Source organism: Zymoseptoria tritici, chromosome 1 (assembly GCF_000219625.1).
Source record: "Zymoseptoria tritici IPO323 chromosome 1, whole genome shotgun sequence".
Lineage (NCBI taxonomy): Eukaryota > Fungi > Ascomycota > Dothideomycetes > Mycosphaerellales > Mycosphaerellaceae > Zymoseptoria > Zymoseptoria tritici.
This window is the reverse complement of record NC_018218.1, coordinates 926,703-946,529: the sequence shown is the minus strand read 5'-3', so window position 1 is coordinate 946,529 and position 19,827 is coordinate 926,703. Positions and strand designations below refer to the sequence as shown.

General features: G+C 51.1%; 7 protein-coding genes across 7 annotated transcripts; 2 read left to right on the top strand and 5 right to left on the bottom strand.

Moving 5' to 3' along the window:
- Window positions 1-63: 63 nt before the first annotated feature.
- MYCGRDRAFT_98210 (uncharacterized protein) lies at window positions 64-2,729 on the bottom strand (the record flags this gene model as incomplete). Its single annotated transcript, XM_003855900.1, has 2 exons — window positions 64-2,594; window positions 2,656-2,729. The coding sequence occupies 2 exons, from the start codon at window positions 2,684-2,686 to the stop codon at window positions 64-66; spliced, it is 2,562 nt and encodes an 853-aa protein (XP_003855948.1).
- A 792-nt stretch (window positions 2,730-3,521) lies between these two features.
- Window positions 3,522-4,346, bottom strand: MYCGRDRAFT_33747 (uncharacterized protein; the record flags this gene model as incomplete). The annotated part of the gene is made up of 1 exon (XM_003855899.1): window positions 3,522-4,346. One exon carries the CDS (start codon window positions 4,344-4,346, stop codon window positions 3,522-3,524), a length of 825 nt encoding a protein of 274 aa, XP_003855947.1.
- Window positions 4,347-5,159: 813 nt separating this feature from the next.
- On the top strand, window positions 5,160-6,006 carry MYCGRDRAFT_31926 (uncharacterized protein; the record flags this gene model as incomplete). Its single annotated transcript, XM_003857648.1, has 4 exons — window positions 5,160-5,449; window positions 5,507-5,688; window positions 5,740-5,783; window positions 5,833-6,006. The coding sequence occupies 4 exons, from the start codon at window positions 5,160-5,162 to the stop codon at window positions 6,004-6,006; spliced, it is 690 nt and encodes a 229-aa protein (XP_003857696.1).
- A 5-nt stretch (window positions 6,007-6,011) lies between these two features.
- On the bottom strand, window positions 6,012-7,088 carry MYCGRDRAFT_88803 (uncharacterized protein; the record flags this gene model as incomplete). Its single annotated transcript, XM_003855898.1, has 1 exon — window positions 6,012-7,088. The coding sequence occupies one exon, from the start codon at window positions 7,086-7,088 to the stop codon at window positions 6,012-6,014; it is 1,077 nt and encodes a 358-aa protein (XP_003855946.1).
- A 388-nt stretch (window positions 7,089-7,476) lies between these two features.
- MYCGRDRAFT_106834 (uncharacterized protein) lies at window positions 7,477-9,938 on the bottom strand (the record flags this gene model as incomplete). The annotated part of the gene is made up of 2 exons (XM_003855897.1): window positions 7,477-9,699; window positions 9,759-9,938. 2 exons carry the CDS (start codon window positions 9,936-9,938, stop codon window positions 7,477-7,479), a joined length of 2,403 nt encoding a protein of 800 aa, XP_003855945.1.
- A 2,499-nt stretch (window positions 9,939-12,437) lies between these two features.
- On the top strand, window positions 12,438-13,280 carry MYCGRDRAFT_35016 (uncharacterized protein; the record flags this gene model as incomplete). Its single annotated transcript, XM_003857649.1, has 1 exon — window positions 12,438-13,280. One exon carries the CDS (start codon window positions 12,438-12,440, stop codon window positions 13,278-13,280), a length of 843 nt encoding a protein of 280 aa, XP_003857697.1.
- A 243-nt stretch (window positions 13,281-13,523) lies between these two features.
- On the bottom strand, window positions 13,524-14,973 carry MYCGRDRAFT_15056 (uncharacterized protein; the record flags this gene model as incomplete). The annotated part of the gene is made up of 5 exons (XM_003855896.1): window positions 13,524-13,762; window positions 13,863-14,137; window positions 14,195-14,305; window positions 14,361-14,622; window positions 14,685-14,973. Coding segments are annotated over 5 exons (1,176 nt in total), but the record flags the coding sequence as incomplete, so codon positions are not given.
- Between the last annotated feature and the right edge of the window lie 4,854 nt (window positions 14,974-19,827).

Below are 19,827 nucleotides of genomic sequence, written 5' to 3'. Positions count from 1 at the left end.
CGCAGTCTCAGATGTGGTATCGAAAGGAATGGCGTCGATGCGTTGTATTCATGTACATATCGATCAAAGCAGGCCACCAGCAAGCCAGTCATTCACGGCCGGATCGCCCGGCTCTGGGAAGACGCCTCTATCCTGCTGCTGAGCCTCTTGCTGCTGCTGCTGCTCTTCACCTGCATTGCCTGGCTGCTGTTGCTGGTCAACCCAACGCCCATTCTCCAATTGACGCTGTTGGCGCCCTCGGTAATAAAACAGGAAACCCAGCGTGGCGATCAAGCCGCCGATCAGTAATGTCTCCAGCACACCGTCCTCAAATTCCAGATCGTCATAGTATGCATCTCCGCCAGGCATGTGATCGTCTTCCCAATCGTCAGCTTCGTACTGGTCGTAATACGCAGCGTCTGCTTCAAGGAAGTCGTTCAGCCACTCAGCGAAACTCCTTCGCTTCTTCTCCTTGTCTTCGTCTTCGATGCCGTGTACGCCACCTCGTGTAACGCCATTCCACCAACTTCGCCAGCGAAGTTTGAACAAGCTGATCTTGACAGGGAAGTACGCTTCGCGAGGATTCGTCTCAAGAGCTTGGTCGTAGAATCGCTTCGCAAGGTGAAAGTCCTGGTTGATACCAACGCCATTCTCGTGCATCCATCCGAGATTCCACATGGCTTGCGCGGACTGCAGAGTGTTAACAGCAGCCTGATAGCAAGCCGCAGCGTGCTCGGGAGAGGCCGGCGCGCCGATGCCGTTGAGGTAGTAGTCGCCCATTTTCACCAGGCTGTCAATGTTTTGTTGTTTGGCAGACCGTGTCCAGTGGATGAGCGCCAGAGCTGCGTCGCCTATGGTGTTGGTGGCATTTTGCTGCACAGATTTGAACCAAGACAGAGGCGACCATGTCGGTTTTGTCTGGTCCAGAAGCCATGCGACGTTGGCCTGCGCATTCTCACTGCCTTGCTCTGCGGCCATGAGGTACCCAATGATAGCTCGCTGGTAATCACCGGCGTCGTATGCGTCCACGGCCTCCGCAAGCGAACTCCAGACAGGCTCTGCTTTCTCGGCGACAATCTTGTAGTACACAGCTGCCTGGCCACACGACCGATCTCGTCCAATTGCTTTCTCTGCCATCTCCGCGAGATAGTAGTACGCTTCGATGTGACTATTCCGTGCGGCGAGTTCGAAGTATTTGGTTGCGGTCGCGGTATCACCCTGATCGAGGAACAAGATGCCGAGCTTCGTCTGAGCGACTGCGAGATCTTGATCCGCTGCTGCTGCGAGGTACTCTGCGGACTTCATCGTGTTTTGCTCCACGCCAAGCCCATCAAGATACATCAATCCCAAGCTGTACTGAGACAGTGCATCTCCATTCTTCAGTCCACGCTCGAACCACGTCTTAGCCAGCTTAAAACTTTGTTGCGTGCCCTCGCCTCGCAGGAACATGCGTCCCAGGTACCCAGCAGCTTTCGAGGCGTATTTCTCCGTCACTCCAGGCACGTCCTTCCTGATCTTGTTCGCCGAAGTCCAGTACTGCCGTGCAATATCCATGAAATACTTCTTAGCAAGTTGAAAGTCGACCGGAAGATCTTTGGCTCCGTCGTAGTGAAGTCGTGCGAGGCTGAATGTCGCCTTAATGTCGCCTTTCGAAGACTGCAGCTCAAGATATTCAAGAACATCCTCTATGCTCGCGTACGCATCGCTTGTCGGACCACCATATTTGGCATTAGGACCCGCAGAAGCTACGCTAGCCCCCTCGCCGTACACACCTCCGTCCTCGTCGGCGATTCTAAAGGCGTCGCGAACCAAGCTGTGTCCTCCGGGAGGGCCAGAACGATAGTAAAGCACAGCCTTGTCTGCAACTTGCTTGTACCAATGAACCGCCTCGTCGCAATTCCTCGGCGCTGCCACACCTGCCAAATTTCGATATGCCAGAGTCATCTGCGAGCGGGTGTTGCCGGTCTCAGCAGCATATGTGTGATAAAGCATGCTCTTCGCTTGGTTTGAGGGTACAGAGGGTGCCAACCCAGTCGCATACATGAATCCGATCATGTACTGAGCAGTGCTGTTCCCATCAATGTCCGCCAATTGCTTGTATCGTTTGAACGCTTCGTCGTAATCCACAGGGTGGGTATGGTTGCCGTGGAAGTTCATCTCCGCGAGGAGGAAAATGGCATCTCGATCTTCCTCATCTGTAGCAGCCTGTTCGAGCAAATTGACAGCCTTCGATAACGGTTGACCAAGCTTCCGTGGTTGTGTGTTGGCAGAAGTCGTCGCGAGGTTGCCAGCATTTGGCGCGTTCATGAAGAGGAGCACAAATGCCTCTTTGGCATAGTATACGGTCGTTCCTATCACTCCCGTGGGCTTCTTCACCAGATCTGCAAGCTTGGACGTCGTCGGAGGCTTGATCTTGCGCAACAGCGCTGTAGCCTCAATGACTGCAACCGATGGTCCCTCATGGCTGTCATCCTCCTCTTCGACCTTGTTTTCTGACGAATGTTCCAACGGGGTTGTACCTGATGACAGAGGACTCTCCTGCAGTTTCGCAGGTTCTGTCGTGATGTGATCGAGGTCGTCTCGCGCGAACGTGAAGGCTAGAAAGATGCAGAGAACTGGCACAATAGAGCGTTAGCCTGAGGGTCTGTCTTTGTGGCCAGACAGTACAGAGCTTACCCAAAAGCAGTGGCAGTATCGGTCGCTTCATGATGGGCACGATGAAAGCAAGCCTTCTGTCGATGAGCAACAGAGCATGATACCGGACCGTTGATCCTCACAAAAGAAGAAGTGTTGATGTCAAGACAAGTGAGTGGCCAGCTTGCGTTGTTGCTTGACCGCGAAACGACATCGTCAGCGCTCGCGTGGAGCATTTCGGTCCGAGCTCCGGCAGCAATGCCCCTTCATGGTTGTCACCAAATCTACATCCTCTTCCCTCTCTTCTTCACTCGAATGCCCATTTGATATCTCCTCTGAGGTATTCGTGAATTGCAGTGCCACTCGCGCTCTAACATCATATCGATAGGCAGGACGCCACCGTAAGTACCTTTTCTTGTGTGATGTAAGGTTGATCAAGACGTTCTCTCCTTCTCTTCACATCCTGAAGTGAGCATCAGCAGATCACACGCCAAAATGGTGGCAGGTGAATCAGACACAAACCAGTCTTGCATGTGGCAGTGCAAATTCGAGGACAGTTCCACTTCGCGCTTCAACTTCTCAGATTCTCTTCTACACTTTCATCACATCGTGGCGCCAAAACATCGCTATCACCAAGTTCCACTGAGCAAACAAATCGGATACATTTGCGAGTACTTCGTGCTCTGATAGAGCATCCCAGGACCATCACGAATTAGCGCCAGGTCGAGATGGGCAGAGGGACTGGGCGAGAGACCATACAGTTACAGCTTCTTGGGAGTAGTCGTGCGGCTTGGGAGTAGTCGTGCGGGATCTTTCCGACCCATGCCCGAGAAGTCTGGCCCGCAGCTCACACAGACTTTCAATGATATAGGATCGAAATCATGCTGCTCTCTGGGTTGCCTTCCGAGTCACCAGAACGATGGCCGTCCATAAACCTCCCGCCAGCATACCCGGTGGTCCTCGCAATACACAGCGTCCCTTCCGAAAAGGATATGCCAAGTATACTCCATGACCCTGCCCAAGACATAGTCTTCCAGTTCAGACCGCTCCAGCACCGCAAGAATCCACTCATAATCCGACTTTGGCCTCTTCAAAATTTCCGCCCTCGTCACAGCAAATTGCGCACAACAAGGACTCCCGACCTCAGGAACCTGCTCACGCACCGCATCAACAGTCATATTGAACATTTCCGCATACACATGCGGATATGCATCCTCGACTTGATTCGCAGGGCCGGGAGGATTCATGTCCAGTTCCCGTGGACAACCAGGGTCATGAATACAGCGAAGATTCACGTAGCCTCTCTTCTCCACGGTAGCGAGCTGTAATTCTTTCAGCATTACCACGGCGTCGTGGCCATTGGCATCGTTGTGCCAGGCCGCCGGCCATCCATTGCGGTGCGCGTGCAGGAACACCGCGATGTCGGGCAAGTTGTCGTAGTTCTCGATGATGAATGTAAGATATGGGTTGGCCTCTCTGGCTTTGTTCAGCTTGGTTCTCAGGCCTGTAGGGGATGTTGCGTTGGAAGGGAGATCCACGACGTAAATTGCTCGGTCCCAGTCTGGCAGCTCGGTAGCTACCCAATCTGTGTCTTCAGAAGACACCTTGCCCATCACGATTGTCTTGCTGTAGTTCGTGGCCGGCTGCTGCAACACAGGTGTCTCGTTTGCCTTCGGCGCTATATCTGCCGTGCCGTCCTTATCGTCTCCTGCGTCTTTGGAGGACGGTGGCATGAGCGCATGCTTTTCAACAAGTTTTTCGGTGAGTGGAACCTGGTCCACGTATAATTCCGTGTCACTGTGCAGGTCTCGCGTATCATGGTAAGCGTGATATGGGTTCGGGCTGATCAGATCGGCGATTCTGAACAGCAATAGTACAATTGTCGCCGCAATGGCTATCGCTGTAATCCGGGCCCGCCGCCGATGCCAATATCTTGCTTCCATCTGATGTGGTTCTGCCCAAACAAATCTTGAGCTCTTGGATCTGCTCGTTATGGCCGGAGGACGACAGTGAGATCCATCGTAGGCGGGTAGCAAGTCACTAACGTAAAGAGGAAGGAAATGAACAATCACGAATAGTAATACTTGTCCTGGTCAGCCTGGCCCATGAGCGCTTCTTCTCCCGGTCCCTGTCGAATCGAGGGCTGAAGATGCCAGACGACATCGTGATGGATTCTGCCGGTAGAAGTCGACACCAGCCATCCACCAATATGCGTGGCTGTGGCTTGATGGATAAATGCACTGAAAGAAGTTGGAAGGAGAGTGAAGTAGACGAGAAGTATTCCGCGTCCACCTGCATGAAACCGACAACCGGTTAATGCTCGGATTTGTCCGTCCTCGGCAAATGACCCTCTTCTTCCGAGCTCTGGAGTCTGGAGCTGGAGCTGCAGCAATAATGCGGTTTGGAATACCCGAAAGATCAACCTCATATGATGTAACTAGTGGCCTCAGTGACCTCTCAGTATATACCAGAAACGCAGCTATATAAAGCTCTCAGTCCACAATCCCTTCACAGAATCACCTCGATCACACAGAAAGAACAACAAGATGGGACTGATCGTCCACCACCTCGGCCACTCACAATCCGACCGGGTAGTCTGGCTCTGCGAGGAACTCGGCTTGACCTACGAGCTGAAGAAGTACGACCGCTCACCAGTCCTCTCACCTCCAGAGCTCAAAGCCCTGCACCCGATCGGAGCTTCTCCAGTCATTGAGGACGATGGCGGCGTCAAGCTCGCAGAGACGGAGGCGTGCGTGGAGTACATCTGCAACATCCATGCTGGCGGCAAGTTGCTTGTACAGCCGGGTGCGAAGAACTATGCCGATTACCTCTACTGGTGTGTCGTGTGTTTGGGACGAGAGACGGATGACCTTTGAGCTGATCGTTTCCGTAGGTACCATGTCACAAATGGCACTCTCCAGCCGGCTGTTGGTCGAGTGATGGCTCTGTCGATGGCGGGCCTGAAGGAGGACAATCCGACGCTGGCTCGCTACCAGGCGAAGGTTCACCAGGTCCTTGGATACATGAATGAGCGTCTCGGGTCTGTGCCGTTCTTTGCAGGAGAGGAGTTCTCGGGTAAGGCTGTTTTGGCCACTTCCGACGATGCGTACTGAATCGAAAATGCAGCGGCGGACATCATGGCCATCTTCTCACTGACCGGCATGCGCGAGGTAAGTTTGATCATGGTAGATGAGCAAGGTCACCACTGATGATTCTTAGTTCTGCCCCGTCGACCTGAGCGAGTACAAGAACCTTCTATCATACATGCAGAAGATCGTCAAGAGACCCGCATACAAGGCATACCTGAGCAAAGGCGATCCAGGCATTGACATCGAGCAATTCATTCAGGGTCCTCCACCACCGCTCTTCAAGGGCTTTGCCGGCCATAAGTAGAGAGACTAGTTCAGCTTATGAAGCACCTCCTCTCCTTTGAGCCACCTCTCCACGTTCTCCGCTTGCTCCTCATACCATCTGTTCATGGTACCCGCATTGACGTAGCCCATGTGTGGACTCAACACAGTCAAGCTCCTGAAGTCATCCGCCTCCCTCCAAGGACTGTCTTTGGGTAGAGGTTCCACATCGTAGACATCCAACGCCGCACCGGCAATCCTTCCTTCCTTTAGCACTTCCACCAAAGCCTTCTCGTCGATCAGCGGCCCTCGAGAAGTATTGAGCAACATCGCGCTCCTCTTCATCCATCCTAATTCCCTTTGCCCTACCACACCTCGACTCCTCTCCGACAGCACCAAATGCAAACTAACCACATCCGCACTCCTAAACAGCTCCTCCTTACCCACAGCCTTGAACGTCCCCTTCTCCAATCCCACCCCTTCCGCCGCAGCATCCGCCTTCTCCTGTGTCAAATTCTCACTCCACGCAATAACTTTCATCCCAAACGCCAGCACCCCAACTTTCGCCATAGCCGTACCCAGCTTTCCCAACCCCACCAACCCAAGCGTCTTCCCTGCAAGTGCAACATTCGTGCCATTCTGCCACGCCGTAGAGCTAGTCTTCAACGCCCGGTCATCCTGCGGAATGCGGCCGGCGAGACTGAGAAGAAGAGCCCAAGCATGCTGATTGACAGCCGAGTGCGGCGGAGGCGGAGGCAGATCGTACTCATTCTCGCTAGCTGCATTAGCGGGTCGTTCACCTTTCGCTCCAGCGACAATGACATTGTGCTTGGAGAACGCTGGTAAATCCAAAGCAGCGTTGCGGAGTCCTGTGGTCAGGAGGAGTTTAAGATTCGGAAGGTCCTGGATGAGTTCGGCCGGGAAAGCGGTGCGTTCTCGCATGGTGGAGATAATGGGGTATGGTTCGAGACGCTTGATGAGGGCTTCGAGACCATCTTTGTGGTTTGGACTTAGTGTTTCTGGGAAAGACTCGATCTGGAGGCCGGCGATGTGTTGGAAATGTTTGGGAGCGATGCCAGGGTAGTCGTCTAGTATGGCCAGGCGAACCGCTTCGTTGGTAGACATGCTGAAAGCTCGCTTTGTGGGAGAAGGTCGTGAGGTGTGAGCAGATATGTTCTGGATTCTCGCTAGCACCCGTCTGAAGAGGACTTGACCGATGCTAGGTTTGATGTGTTGATGAAACGCATTGTTCTCTTGGTGCAAGATGTCAGCTTGGAAGAATGTTCATCCGCAGGTATAAACTTGGACGACCGGTATCGGTCTCATCAGGAGCCAGATCCGTGAGGAACTGTTTCGCTATCGAGCACATTTGGCTTTTGTCGCATCATGTTCGGAAAACCGGTCAATCACCTATCAATGCAATAGCAAGTTCGGAGGCAAAGGTTCATTTTCAATGAGTTTATCGGCAATGTGAGCCAAGCGGACATCCCAACAATCAATCAATCATCCCACATCACTCATCAAACTCCCTCAAACTCGCCGCCTTGATCTCCTTCTTCATCTGCTCCAATCTACGATGCATCTTCCACAATCGCTGCCGTTCCTCCCTCGGCACTCTCTCGCCTTTCGCCTCCATCGCAACTTGCTCGTCGTATAGCTTCGTGTACTTCGGGTAGTAATAGTCGCGGAACTCCTGCGCGAGATTAACGCCCTGGGTGAAAGTGATGGTGTCTGTTATGCTGGCGGTACTGTCGGTGCTGGCGCTCCGCTCGCGGGTGTTGACGCTGCTGCTAGCGATTGTAGACCCGGAGTGGGACTTTTGAGATTGCGAGGAGTTGGACTCGGTTTTGCGGTGTTTCGTAACGTGGCGTTCATCGTGATCGCTGTTAGGTGAATCGACGGCCTTCCGCTTGACGCCGTTCTCTGGCTTGAGGGTGACACCGTTGGTGCCGTTGGTGCCGTTAGTGACAGGTTTGGAAGATGCTGTACCATTCGTCGTGGCTTTGCGAGCAGTCTCGGTTGTGGGCAGCTTCTTGCCGGCGACACTCATCCTGTCCGAGGATGTTGAACTTGCGCTCATGGTCGTATCGCCGCGCTTCCGTGCGACGCCGTTGCTAGTGATGCCAAGTCCTTTGGGGGTTTCCGCGCCCTGCCGTACTCGCTGCACACCTACTGCAGCACGCTCGGACACATTCGATGCATTACGAGGTCGTGCAGCTCCCAGAGGTGAAGGCACGGTCGGTCTGCTCGAACGATTCTGTGGACTGAGTTGAGGTCGGGCCTGTGAAGATGTCGGACGTCCGTTGGGCGTGGCCTTACCTGCAGTAGCAGGTTTGGCCGCTTTGCTGGTGGTAGAGGCTTTCGTGATTGTCGATACGATTGTCTTCGTGCCATTGCCTGGTCCTGCCTTCTTCGCAGTCGTAGATGGGGCTGTGTCTTTTGGCACTGGCCGCACGAGCTTTCCAGTTGTGGCTTTGCTGCTTGGTGATGCCTCAATGCTTGCCTTCGGGGTAGCTTTGGCAACTGCACCCTGGACAGGCCTCCGGTCTGTAGGAGGGACCTTCGACTGGCTGCTGCCAGGGCCAGCCGCTTTCTTGTTCTCCTCCAGGGAGTCGCTGTCTTCGTCTGAACTGCTGTGGACGATCTCGGCAGATTTTACTTTCGGGTTGTTCGTCTTCGTCGCAACCTTCTTCCGCGCTGGCTTCCCTCCCTCCTTGTCACTGGCTGTCGCGGCCACTTCTCTCTCCTTCCGTTTCTTGTCTTTCGCCTCTTCAGCCGCCCTCGCCTTCTTTGGATCCTTCGCAAACAATCGTTTCATGCCCCCACCCGTACCTGCCGCCGACGAAATCTTCGGTGTGGATGCGGGACCAAGCCGCGGCGTGGTGGCAGCACTGATGCCAGCCTTTTCACCATCGCCGCCAGGTATCGGACTTGCTCCATGGCTCGGTGTCAATCCATTCCTATTGGCCGCGGACAGGTGTAGCTTGGACAGCACTGTGCCTTTATTCCTCTCCTCCTTGGGTAAAAGCATCTGCCATTCCTTGTCGTCTTTGCCCAATCTCAGCCGATCGTACGCCCGAATTGCATTGTCAATGGCAGCCTGCCTATCAGCCTGCGACAGGTATCCAAATTTGTACACATCCAATTCTTTGTATGTCCGATCAGTCAACTGCCACTTTCCATCTTCCTGTTTGCCAATCTTTTTCAACATGTCGTCCAGATCATCTTTCGGTATCCTCGTCTTCCGAACGATTTCGTCTCGCGAAAGTGGCTTTATGGCGATGAGGTGCACGAGCGGCGTACGCATTGCTCGAAGTCGGACAGCGGAGTCGGTCGTCGGGGCCGATGTGGGAGGCAGACCTGATCGCGAGACACCAACAGCATTTCTCGACGGACTTGCAGGCTGAGAGCCAAGCAGACCACGGCGTTGAGCTTGCTTGTGCTCTTTGGCGGCTTGAAAGCGATTCTCGGGTGTAGCAATGACGGAAGTCGTAATGTTGACGGATTTGGCCTGCTTCTCCTGCTGGTAGGAAGCCAGTGTGTTCTGCAACGCTGCCAGTGCCGCATCGCTTCCCTCACTGTGCTTCCTCTCCGGCAGCTTCAGCTCAGCTCTGTGACTGACAACGCCAGCGAAGGCGAGGCCTCCGAATGACTCCTTCGATGCCGAATACAGCTCATGGCGAAAGGCTTCCGAGGATATACTGAGGTCGATCGTTCGCTTGCCGAGCCGGATTTTCTAGATTCGAGATTCAGTAAGATTGGGACTTCTGGCGGAGCTTCGACCTTAACCCGTACTGGAGCGTTCCCTGTGAGGAATTGCAGACCATCTTGCCCAGCAGAAGCCTTCCTCACGTCACGGAGCAGGTCGTCGCTCAGCCTGAACGATACGGCGGAGTCGTTGTTGAATTGTGTCTCATCATCTGCCGGTACATCGTGCAAGACGAGGCCAGCAGGCGGTATCGTCGTCGTCGACATGGTTGGACTCGTTTCGTGTGCTATGGAAAGCGTCCGGGAGGAAGGCAGGTCAAAGCAGCCATGTGCTGTGCTTCGCTTTGAACCACAAACCTAGGCACAATGAGTGAACGATTCCGGCAGTGGTCAATTGTTCCATGACGTTCAGCTGAGGGACTTACCCATGGGACGCTTGCTAGATGATCATGGGGCTGAGGAATGATGTTTGCTGGGGGAAGACATGCTCGGGACGATGGATGTAGCGACAGAAGATGCAACAAGCCGACGGGAAAGGGTACTGGGGGAGCGAGAGACAATGCAGGGCGTGGGTTGCAAGACAAAGGTGGGAGAGTCGAGAGGACGAGGTAGTACAGCGCGCAGTAGAACTAGTGAGGACTGCTCCCGCACTGGGGGGCGCCAGCGCCAGAGCCGACGCCAGTCCACAGCCCCCGGTGGATCCCTGACCAAGCCAACATCCTCGCCGTTGACCATATGCATATGCATATACGACGCGAATTCCGCAGTACTTTTCTACATCTCCGAGCACTTGATTAAGAGAGCGCAGTACCTTACCGAGTCTTGGATCGTCCTCCTTGACCGAAAGTACCTCCTCCCTGTACTGTCCAACTCTCCCGATGACAAGACAGCTTGAAAGGCGTCTGTTTCACAAGGCGTTCACCAGTGTCTCGTCTCGTCACTCCGCACACAAACTATGGCGGTGCGGCTGCACTTTGATGGCAATCCACAGAGCCACTTGGGGTCGCACATGCGAGTGCAACCATCAGCATCAGACGCCGACATCACGGTACCTGTGGGTGGAACGATCGTGAAGCTCGGCAGCGATCGAAATGCGCCCAATAATTGATGACGGGGCAGTTGTGCATGACTGCCAATTCTGAGAAGCTCGTCTGACATCGTGCGGAATCGTCAATGAGAATGACAAAGACATGAATCGCTCCTGCTCGTGTTCAGAAGCAATTCAGTTGTTCATATACTACAATACTGCACCACTACACGGTTCGCGTTCCATCAGACTGAAGTCACTAAGGTAAACCATGGTTCAGCGACTCCACGAGCCGATGCGATTCCACCACCGGCACGAATCCTTGTCCAAGCCAGACTCCACTGTAGTGGCAGCGAATCACCGAATTGAGCCCAGACGGAGCTCGCGGACGATTCCGCTTCTGCAGAAATACGACCGCCCTTGCATTCCGTATATTTATTACGCGGTTCGCTCGACTACTACGTGGAATGCATGGCGAGCGCTGGTGTCGAGATGGCGGTGAACGAGTGGGAAGCGCATAAATAGCGGGCCGGCCGTGTCGCTCCTGTGAGATCAAGGAAAGCGATCATGTCTCAGCCTCTGAGGCCTGCCGCCCTGAATTGCCACGAGGATAGCCGAATACAGGTCTGGGCACCTTTCCCGATTGGAGTACTGGCTTCGGCCGCCCGCATATATCGAACATCCATGATGATCAGGTCTTCCGCGACGGACGATGCCACCCTGGTGCAGAGACACCTACCATCAAGACAGGCAGACCATTGCACGGGAACTCACTGAGGACCTCGGACCTTTCCTCACGAATGGCTTCAATCGTCCAGCTGCTGAGTCGGAGAAATGCGATCGAGAAGTGACGGAGCAAGGATGACGACAAGGACGTTTGCCAATCAGGTCCGTCGATGGCTTAAAAAAGGTCACCGGCCACTCGCGCCTGAGTTAAGTTCGGACGATCCCTTGGGCTTCACTCGCCAACCCTTGTCGCTGCCCGCCTTGTCTGGTGAGAATTCGAACTGCTGCATTGTTGCCGACGATGAGAGCGATTGAACTCGACAACTCTCCGTGTGATTCGTAATAGCAGGATGGCGAATTGTGTCCGAGCTCTTTGCCAGCTCAACGGAAACGCGCCGCACGCACGAGCGTTATTTCAACCGGGTCTCGACTCCGAGCTTCCGGAGGCACGGTACCGAAAGTTTCCCCTTAGGGTTTACTTGCTGCTCCTCCAAAGATACCTTACCCAATCTGGAATACAGTGATGAATACACACACTCGGCCGGTGCCATGTCAGCAATACGACGTCGGTCAGATTGATGCGTCGTTCTCAAGGTGGTTGATGACACGAACGACAGCACGTTGAATGCCACCATGAAACAACGTCGGCGGCTAGGAGGGTGGGAAGGTTACACTGATCCATGCTCGTGGCATCTGTCGCTTCCACCACGGCCCGGCACCTCTTCACTCTCTTGGCTTGGGTCCCCTCTCTTCTGTGTCAAAGTTACGACCATGCCCACGTTCAAGAAGACCACCGTATTCCAGGGCGCAATCAGCTGAACAGGCATCAGTGACCTTTTACAACCGCACGTCGACACCGCTTTACAAGGCTGAACACCGGGAGTTATTCTCAGACACTCGATGAACCTTGCAACACTAATCCAGACCAGGGCATAGTTTTCTCAAATACCGAAGGCGTAGACACAGTTCACCCCAAGGTAAGCCCGACATCTCCTTCGCTCCAACACACCATGATGCTCTTCCACGGCATTTCACTGCTCGCCCTCGCCGGCACAGCGCTATCTGCAGCTCGCTGGGAAACTCTGCCGCCAACTCCAGCCCTGCCCGCTCCTATCAGCAATGTCCGCGTCCCAATCAATGGCGCACAGCTCTGGTACCAGGAATACAACAGAGCCGCCGGCGGAACACCCATTGTCATGATCCACGGCGGCCTAGGCTACTCCGCCTACTTCGGCGACGTGATCACTCAGCTCGCCAAATCACACTACGTGATCGCAGTCGACCGCCGCGGCCATGGACGCTCCACATATCTGGAATCGGACGTCTTCACTTTCGACAAGTTCGCCAAGGACACATACACCCTCCTCCACGGCCTGAACGTCGTACAGGCCATCTGGGTGGGATGGTCGGATGGAGCAAACACCGCCCTTGCAGGCCTGTTGAACCCTCTCATCAACGCCGCCATCTCCAAAGCCTTCATCTTCGCTGCATCTCAGACCGTTCAGTCTGCAAATCCCAACTTCGGCAATACGGCCATCTACGCAGAGTTCGTGTCCCGTTGCAAGAAGGAATATGCCCAACTACAGCCAAACGCCGACTTCAGCGATTTCGGGAAGAAAGTCGCCACGCTGGAGGCCACACTGCCGAACTACAAGGATGCGGATTTCGCACCGATTTATGGGCCGAAGGTGATGATAGTGGGAGCGGAGCACGATGAGGCTGTCAATCTTGATGTCGCTCCGCATTTGCACAGCGTCATCAAAGGAAGTAAACTGAAGATTCTGAAGGGCGTGAGCCATTTCGCGCCGGTTCAAGACCCTACTCAGTTTGCGGCGGCGATCATGGAGCTTGTCTGAACGGCTCGTGAGGCTCGACGTGGATAACGTTGAGTATATATGTATTGGGCACCAGTTCACAGCGTAGTGTCTGAAGGATACCATATGTTGTGTACTCATCTACAATCGCAACCATTATATTCAATTCAGTTCCTCCCTTTCCCTTTCTGGTATTGTGCCTTTCTTCCTGGATATCCAACTCCTTCAACAACACTCGCAGTAAATCGCCGAGCCGGACCAAGCCTCGCCCCTTTCAGCTCACTTTGTCAACGGCCTAGGACATCCCAAATTCTCAAACAAAGGATCCACATGCTTCGCAGCAAACGAAAGCGCATCCACAGCCGGCGTGATGATGCCATTCAAAGTAGACGGAACCTGGCCCATCGCCATTTGGTATAAAAGACAAACGGTCTCCGCAGGAGTTATGTTCGGCGAGATCTTGCCGTTCTGGATCGCGCCGTAGTTCAAGCCGCCATTGAAGGATCCGTCGGCCGTGTTGCCGCCTAAACACAAGAGGGTAGAAGGATTAGCAATGCTCGGACAATAAGGCGAGAAGGACGAAGACAGTCGGCGCCGCAAGCCTTGTGCCATTGAGAAACTTACCGAACTCGACTGGATGTAGGAGGTACATCCTCAGGATCTGATCGGTCACTTTCTGGTTGTTGTAGGGGTCGACGCGGTTGTACCAGTTTGGAGGGATTTGCTCGTGAACGAAGAAGTAGGTCATGGTGTAGAGGTCGGGCTGATGGCTGGCTCCGGGAAAGCCGGCGTACGAGAATGAAGCGGCTCCGAATAGGAGGAGAGAGAGGACGCCAAAGTAAAAGTTCGGATTGTTGGCACGGCATTCATAGTACCGCTCCTCGCGATATTTAGCGAGCCTGGGTTTGAGGGTCAGCTGGTGTGTAAGATGCAGGACAGCATGTATCAAGGCTTACCCTTTGAGGTCGAACTTGCCGCCGGTGGAGCGAGTCATCTGGTCGAAGAGCGTGCGGTTAAAGCTGTAGTTGTCGCCAGTTGGGAAGTAGTCGCCGCGAGTGAGAGAAGAGCTGTGATCGCAGTCAATATACTTGCCGTCCAAGTTGGGAATTCGGAGGTACCTACTCTCCCTCGAACTTGTTGTGTCCGACGAGACCTGGCTGGTTGCCAGTGAGCAGTGGGTTGATCGAGGTGCGAGGTGTAGCACTGCAACCGATGGAGAGCTTCGTGGTGACAAAGTCGCCGTCAGCCTGAAGACCGAGGAAGGCCAGGAGGTTGGCCAGGTCGTAGCCGACATTGTACACGTTCTGTTGCATGTCCACGAGCTCCGCATAAGTCGTGATACCATCCCTCGCGAGGAAGCCATGGTTGGCAGCCGTGTTTAGTCCTGGAACACTACATGTCAGCGACTCGCTCGGTTGTGGTTGGTAGCGTTTGCGCTCTTCATACCTGGACAGGGTCCGCGAATGTCCTTTGCAGTCGGTGCGATGTAGCGATGGGCGTGATCGCCCTCAGCCGGCACTCGGTAACCTCCCTTCTCGTTGCCCTTGATGCCATTTCTCGCATTGTTGTATGGGTATTTAGGATTGAAAGGTACAGCGGGTTCGTGATTCGGGTTGAAAGGACATTGAGCCTCGCTGCCAGGACCCACGCCCTTTTGTTGGCGAGGTTCAAGTATGGACGAGTCCACGCCTGCAGCTTTCGGAACCCATGGAAAGGCGAGAGCGGCGTCGGTCAGGAATAAGGTCGTGAGCAGTGCCTTCATGTCGATGTCGACGAAGAACTTCGGTCAAGGACGAGTGCGCTGAAGACAGATGACAGCAGTGAGAGCCGCAAAGGCTTGCGGGAGCGTCTGACATTTGTGCCTTCAATGCCCTGTAATTGCGCAAGGGTATGCTTGTCCGGCTCGGGACATTCTGCCAGCACGTGTGCAGTAGTTCCCTGTCAAAGCCATTTTGGCCGAGGCATCTGCGGAGTCGACCAGACTTCCTGCTTTTTTTAATGAGGGGGAATTGCTCATATCCCAGAGTCTCAGGTAGAACCTGGCATGACAGATGATCAATTCGATCGGCGCAAAGCGTCGGCAACACGTCGCCTGAAGATATATCAGAAGCAAGCCGACGCGGAGTCTGGCGACTCCGCCCTGCTCAGAGTCTGCCGCGTCAATTGCTTGACTTCGCGAGAGCTCGTAGGTCAACGTCGAGATGATAGCAGCGGCAGCCACACACAGGCCTTCAAGATTGCAGTGCCCGCGAGACACGAGGGCGATGGCGGAAGTGTAAACCGGCATTGACGCCACTCTCTGGGGCCGATTCGGCATTCAATCGCAGCGACCTCCACAGCGCCGGATGATCTCATGCCAGCATCAAAAAGGACCGACCAACAAGGCGAAAGGGATGACCTGGTATGGAGGTCTTCGCAAACTGACTTGAGAAGCAAAAGACAACGGGTGCCGATCGCTACAACGCCGCATTGGGCACGACAGGCCACATGTGTGTGTTTAGCGAAGGATGATTATTCCTAGCGGAGCGCAGATTGTGGACATCGTCCAGGAACTCCAGCGAGAAAGAGAATCTCAACAGTCCCGATTCTTCCAGCCAGGAACAGGGTCAAAAGCCCCAGATTTGAAGGTGTATACAGCCCGGCCGACCAGTCGCACATGCCAAGCCGACTAGTCAAATTCCGACATTTTCGCGTTTAGGGTCGGCCGAGGAAGTAAGGGGTAGGCTTGGCATTAGTAAAAAATCTTTATACGCAGCATCGCGACGCTGTTTTGTAAAATATTACGTAAAATTACACCTTTCTTTACTATAGATTTACTTAAGGCTTTGTGTACTAATAGGCTCTATAACGAGGACGATCTTTTTGAGGCTACTTATATAATTACCCTACTAGACGAGAAGGTAGCCTAATATATTATGTAAAAGAAAGAGAAACATATTGCTTAACGTGTTACTAAACGTGTTCGGGAATACGTTTAGTAACACGTTAAAGCGCTGCTTACCGAATGCCCCGATTTCTCTAGCTTCGCCTTAAGGTTAGGCGTTATTCGAGCGTCGATAATATACGCGTAGCCGGCCGTATACGTCTTAGGATATTCTAGTATTATAGATACTACCTCGATATCTGCTACTATTATTGCGATACCTCGATACTCTACGATAATAGTATCGGGCAGCGGAACGTCCTATAGGGATCGATATATTAGTTAATACTAGAATAAACACGTTTTCGAACGTGTTTATTCCCCTATAGACCGAGTATTATATAATAAGAGACTATCTACCTAAGGACTCTCGGTATCGATTCCTCGATAACGCTCCGTATATACGTATTATTAGTACTTATAGCGGAATACGGGCTTACGAATATATTAAGCCGTAGTATCTAATATAGAGCTATACCGAGGTTCCTATCGATTACTAGGAGAATTAGGATACCAAGTAGCTACTAATATCCTTATTCGAGAGAGATAAGTGGAAGATCGACGCGAACGGGTAAGTTATATCTATAATATGTTTTTTAACATGTTTGTTAACGTGTTCGGGAACACGTTAAACTACCGGTTCGGACATACTCGAACCTTAACATAATCGAAAATACGATCTGGGCCTCCGCAACGCCTAAACATGTTCGCGAACATGTTTAGGCGTTGCGGAAATTATCGAGAACACGATTTTAATAATCTTCTTAAAGCACAACATGTTTGTTAACGTGTTCGACATTATGTTGCCTAACATGTTCGGCAACACGTTGCGTAATGTGTTAAGCAATATATTACCGAACACGTTCACGAACATGTTATGCTTTAAGAAGATTATTAAAATCGTATTCTCGATAATTTCCGCAACGCCTAAATATGTTCGCGAACATATTTAGATTCGCTAACGCCTAACGCTAAAGGGGATAGGCCTAATATAAGAAACCGGACTAAGGAGTCTAATATAGCCGAACGTGTTCGCGAACATGTTCTGGTTTTGCGAACATGTTCGAGCTTATGTTTTACCTCGACTAATAATTTAATAGGTACTATTACTTAATTAAGAGGTCCTTCGAGAGGCGGAGCGCGTATAGTAATAAGAAGGCGGGTATCTCGTAATAACTAAGCTACTAGCCGGTATTCGTACATAATATACGAACAGTAAGGGCAATATGTTCCTAAACGTGTTGCGGAACGTGTTCGCTAATGTGTTAAGTAGACTGTTTTAGGGCAACCTAAGGTTTATGTTTAATGCCGACACTATATACCCTACACCCGGTAGTATTATATTCGGTCGTTTAATCCTTACGGGGAAACCGATATTAACTATTTAGAGCTACGGTTCGAGGATTCCTATACCCCCTAAATAGAGGCTTACGAGATTGTCGAGACTATTATATTAAGGCGGCGCCTATATAGTAAGTAAATACGTTCCTAAACATATTTATAAGTATGTTACTTAATATGTCCCTTAATACTTTTCTAGGTAAGGTCTATATATAGGGCGAGGGCGAGCTTATTATATATCTGTATCCTATAAGGTTCGTCGTTTAGATTCCGAAGAATCTTATCTAAACGCCGTATACTATTCTTATCTCTTAAGGCGTTTATAATTACGTTCCGCCGCCGCTAAATAAGATGCCGATAGAAGTTTAAAAAGAGCTAGAGGAAATTATCGAGCGAATGTACGATTCGGAGCTAACGACGGGTAAGCTATCTCGAAAGGCCCTTTAAAGATATTATATAAGATGTTTATAAACATATTACGTAATACGTTGTCGAACATATTAGGCCGCTACTAACTAGCAATAGCTCGGTTCCTTATTAGCCGATAAGTAAAGGACTACTAGGAGTTAAAGGGGAAGCCCTCCCTTAGCTAGGTTTATAACTCGTTAAATAATACAGCTAAGATTATAGCTTTAATCGACAAATAGAAGGCCCTATACTACCCGGACGGCCGTAATTTCCGTACTATGCTCCTAGACTACGAGTAGGAGAAGAGGAATCCCGAGATAGTAAGACCTATTTACCCGAACGTGTTCGTTAATACGTTCTAGAATATATTAACGAACATATTGCTTATTACATCTCCCGCTATATTAGCTAATATAATAAGTAATATATCTAAGGCGTCTTTAACAACTATCTCGGCCCTATAGTACTCCTTTTTTACCGAGCATAGGCCTTTATCTTCTAGGAACAAGAATTGTTCGAATACGATATATCTTTTAAAAGGCTATAGGGCGAGAATCTAAACGAGATCCTCTTTACTATTTTTAAGAAGGAGATAGGCAAAAGTAAGTTTAAGGCATTAATAAATATGTTCTAGAACATGTTATATAATATGTTTCCCCTTTTTTAGCGGAGCTAGACGCCCTAGTCCGATCTTAGATACCTAGGCGTCTAGCTTCGCTTAAAGGGGAAACCTAATATGTTTATAGACATATTTACGAACGTGTTTTCTAGCGTGTTCGTACTAACTTCGTAGTTATAATAATAGCTCGGGTTATTATTAGAACTAAGAATGCGACGACCTACGAAGTTACCTTTCGACGTCTTTTTAAACGTATTTAGGAGGTAATAAAGCGGCCTATCGTATAGAAGTATATATCCGGGCCGGATACGAAGGCCTTCTACGTAGTTATTATAGACTAGAGCGGGACTTAGTATTATAGTAAGGGGAACGGATCCTTTAATACGTTACCGAACGCGTTTGCGGATACGTTAACGAACATATTTACTAATTTATTAAATAGGGTTTAGGAACTACCTAGCCTCTATCGATTCCTAGAATCGCCCTTAGTACAAGCACCTCCTCTATACCCTCGTACTCTGTCGCGTATACTTTAAACGGAAGATCGAAGAACGGATAGGAAAGTATTAGCCCGAGGACGGTATCTAGTACCGGATACTAGCTCTTACCAATATTTAGTTAAAGGAGGAGTACTAGGCGCTAGTAAACATCCTAAAGAGTATGTTTCGAGACATATTACTTAATATGTTTAATAATATATTTATTAATGCTTTCGCTAATCTATTATTAGACTTCGAGTAAGACGAGCGCGTCTAGAACTAGGCCCGGAATAAGAGTAACCCTATTATTACGGCTACGATTAACCGAAACTATACGAAGATAGACAAAGATCTATACGATCGCGTTCGTAAACATACGAATTCTAACGAGTAGACCGGGTATAAGAGTAACGTAATAGGGCGACGGTAGAAAATAAAGCTAGCAATTAAGAAGTAAGGTTCTACTTAATACATTTACGAAGATGTTTACGAATATGTTTACTAACGTATCTAGATCCCGGATTCTTAACTTAAGGGACTATAACTAGTACTTTACCCGGAAGAAGTAGGGCACTCTCTATTTATTCCGGAATCTATCTATAGCGTCGCGGTATGCCGATGTTAATATAAGGGCGCGTAAGTATTAGACTATAAGGGTAAGAATTACGTCGTAGAAGACGTTTATTAATATATTAAGTAATATGTTACCTAATATATTCGCTAACGCCTATTAGGGAATAGGCGAAATAAAAAGATTACGGCGATCTAGTAGGCAATTAACGAGCGGCACGACGACGATCCTAACTAGAGGAGCTCCCT